The following is a 3,396-nucleotide window of genomic DNA, read 5'->3' on the forward strand; positions in this document are numbered from 1 at the left end:
CCTTCCTGCGAGCCCGGGACTGCCAGCAGCTGCCTATGCTGAGAAGGAGGAGCGATCAGCATTCCCCCACCGCTGATCTCTCCTCCACTCTTTCTAAAGGCGGAAGCGATGTGTATTACATCACTTCCGTCCTTTAGCGGTCATTTCTCTGGCTGCTAAAGCCAGAGAAGAAGCTGGTGAAGCAGATCTCTTAGAGAGCCCTAATGTCTCTAAACGGAAATACAAGTCGGGTGCACCTACGTGCAAAAACAACAATTACACCACACATTACATATCCCCGCAAACGTGGGAGCAATAATTTTAGGGCCATTAATCACTGATAACACTAAATGGATGAGCGGTAAAAGCTTTTAAAGTGTCGCCTATGGCCAATATTAGGCATGGTAGTTTTTTTTCGTGGGTGCGCGCAATTTTAAGGTTTGACATGTTTGGTGTCCCTTTACCCGACGTGACCCTGTCTTTAATATTCTACCAAAAAATTGGGTAATGGGAAATGTTTTATAACAAAGTAGGGAAAACAGGTTTTTTCCAAATTTTCTGAACTTTTTTCATTATATAGAAAAAAATAAAAACCCGTAGTGGGTGATTAAATACCACCAAAAGAAAGCTCTATCTGTCCCCAACAAATAGTATAACTTTCATTTCAGTACAGCGTTGCATGACAGAATAAATGTCAGTCTAAATACTGCAGCGTTGAATACTGAAAAAGGGCCTGGACAGGAAGGGTGTTCATCACCCCTGGTCAGCAAGTGGTTAAAATGCAATACCTGCAGGTCCATAGTGGTTTACCCAAAACCTGGCTGAAAAACTACTACTTGGGGTAATCAGCAACGACGTTCCTGTTATCAGAGATGCCTCGTACGTTGTTGGATGTTCCCCAAGCATCACTGGAACAAGTGCGCTCCCCCTTTCAAGACTTGCCCATGTGCAGGCTCCTTGCGTCACCGCAGATAAGCTCAGGGCTGCTGCAACAGAGGAGGGAAAGTGCACTGCGTAAGTCCTGAAAGAGGAAGAATGCTGGTTCCAGTGATGCTGGGGGTGCACCCGACAACATACTAGGCATCCCAGATCACAGGCAGGATGGTGCTGATCACTTCCAATAGTAGTTTTTCAGCCAGGCTGTGGATAAACCACAATGGGCCTACAGACATTGCAAATAAACTACGCATTTTAAAGCTTAAAAAGTACAGGGCACCCGAGTATTTTATTGCAAGAGTGTACCAACCCTTTCATTTATAATAAATGTATAATAATGTCTGTTTTAAGAGAGAGTAAAGGTTAGTACTGCCATAAATGCCAGCTGTATCTTATAATTTCAACTAATGCCATAGAACAAATAACCAGCAAGGCCAATGAGAATGACAGCCAAGAAGAAAAGAAAAGTAAGTTGGAGCTGAAACAGCAAGTGAGACAGAAGTCCATTCACTAGCATGGAGCAGGAAATGATGAACAGTCTGGTGATGTTACTACTGTGCTTCATGACAACAGACATGATCAAACCATTGAAAGCCTGACTGATGATGATGACCAAAACCCAAATGGAGAAGCCGTCTAGAAAACCACCGCTGTGACTTCCCGATAAGTGGCCTAACAAATTGAGCACAATGCCAAAGGAGTACAAGAAAATGTTTTGCAGGTTCAGAGGGATCTTTTGAGTCTTTAGTGTCATCTCAGTGTAAACAGCGGACAATCCAGAGATCAGGCAATAGAGAAGCATTATCAGTAACCCTGGAAGAGTTATGTACAGATGCGTAGCAGCTGAAGCCTTCTCTACATCCTGGATGCCGCCGTAGCCGTAGAACACCCCGGCTGCTGTCAGCAAAAACAAGGCAAGCCATTTACGAATGGAAAGTCTCTGACCTAAGAAGATGCTGTAGAGTAGGGCAGTACTGACAATCTTTAGGTTACTCAACACTTGGAAACTGCTGGGGTCCATAAAATGCTGCATGTGCACCACTAAATTATTGTTGACACCATAGAGAATGGCAGGAAATGCATACGGGAGAGCCAGCCTCCATGAAACTGACATATCAAATGGTTTCCTCTCTGTGATTAGGAGACATGCCAAAGATATTAGGAATTTTGATACCTCAATAAGGAGGACAACTGCTGAGGAACTGAAAGGTATTACCCCATCCACTCTGCAAATAGATATTAGAGGTGCATGAGAGCCATAGATGACTACAGACAACATTAACATTAGCGCCCACTGTACTCTTCTCAACATATCTCTTGTGGAGGATCTCAAGGATTCCTCTGCTCCTACATTTTCGATAACAATCATTCCAGCTTTATCAGTATATTAGAGCTGTCCAAATCAGAGGAGAGACAGGTGGCCAAGGCACCAGACTACCGATTTCAAACTTTTCCTAGCTCCTCAAATGCCTATTGGCATGTGGACTGGACTGAATGGCTCCTAAATTCTAAAGGAACTTGTCCACCCCATTCCCTGCATTTTATTACATAGAGACAGCTATGCAAATACATACAATATTGGTATCAAATCTCATTTATTCATATACATAGTAAAATGCTTGCACAGCTGAAGATAGGGAAATAAAGCAATATACTCTGGGAGCTACAGACTGTACAGTGTGTGGTTAATACACACTAAAAGAATACCATTCTCCCCAGATGAAAGGTTTATATGCAAGCCTGGTCCACTAAGGTAGAGATGAGCCTACTGAGATGTAGAAGTGTTATTTAAAATTCATGAAAAATGTAAGTTGAAAGTCAATTTGCTGATTGTCCAGAGCGTGCAATGTGTATGTATATAAATAGCGATGTTCTCATCTCTTTCTCATCATTGCTCTGTAACATTTCATCCAAAACACAATTTGCATTAAATCTAGACAAGAAAAATTAGAGACAGCACTTAACATTGTGTTATCAGGCCTGCTGAGCCAATTCCTACTACCTGCTACAGATCCAGTTCAGACAATTGCACACGTAGTGATAGTATGCAATTAGGAGGTACCCAATACTGAATATAGTTCCAAGAAAGCACTTAAAGCATGAAAGGAGCAGTTAATGGAGTGTCAGCATATTCCTCTTGGCTTAATCAGGCCCTTTCCTTAAAGAGCTAAGGTAGTCTTTGATGGTCTTCTCCACATTTGGCACTGCATATGCCTGAGCAGCATAAATTCCTGTGAAGGTTCCCACTGCAAAGCCCAGCACCGCAGAAGCCCTGAGTTTGGCAACAACATAACCAGCCAGGAATCCCTTTAAGAATGGAGAGCCGAATAAAGAGCCTTCCTGTAAATATAAAAATTAAACTCATGTTATACCCATAGAAAGTACATTTGCCATAATCTATACTTGTTATATTGACCACAATCTAAAACTCCTTAAAAGTGTGTGTGTCTATGTGTATACACATACATTTATTTATGTAGG

The 3,396-nt window shown here is 42.1% G+C and overlaps 1 protein-coding gene across 1 annotated transcript; it reads right to left on the reverse strand.

The window, feature by feature from the left end:
- Positions 1-1,269: 1,269 nt before the first annotated feature.
- On the reverse strand, positions 1,270-2,312 carry SLC35A4 (solute carrier family 35 member A4). The gene has a single exon (XM_018561903.1). It carries the CDS (start codon positions 2,282-2,284, stop codon positions 1,316-1,318), a length of 969 nt encoding a protein of 322 aa, XP_018417405.1. The 5' UTR covers positions 2,285-2,312; the 3' UTR covers positions 1,270-1,315.
- Positions 2,313-3,396: the final 1,084 nt, after the last annotated feature.

Source organism: Nanorana parkeri, unplaced genomic scaffold (genome assembly GCF_000935625.1).
Source record: "Nanorana parkeri isolate BGI_ZX_2015 unplaced genomic scaffold, ASM93562v1 scaffold550, whole genome shotgun sequence".
Classification (NCBI taxonomy): Eukaryota; Metazoa; Chordata; class Amphibia; order Anura; family Dicroglossidae; genus Nanorana; species Nanorana parkeri.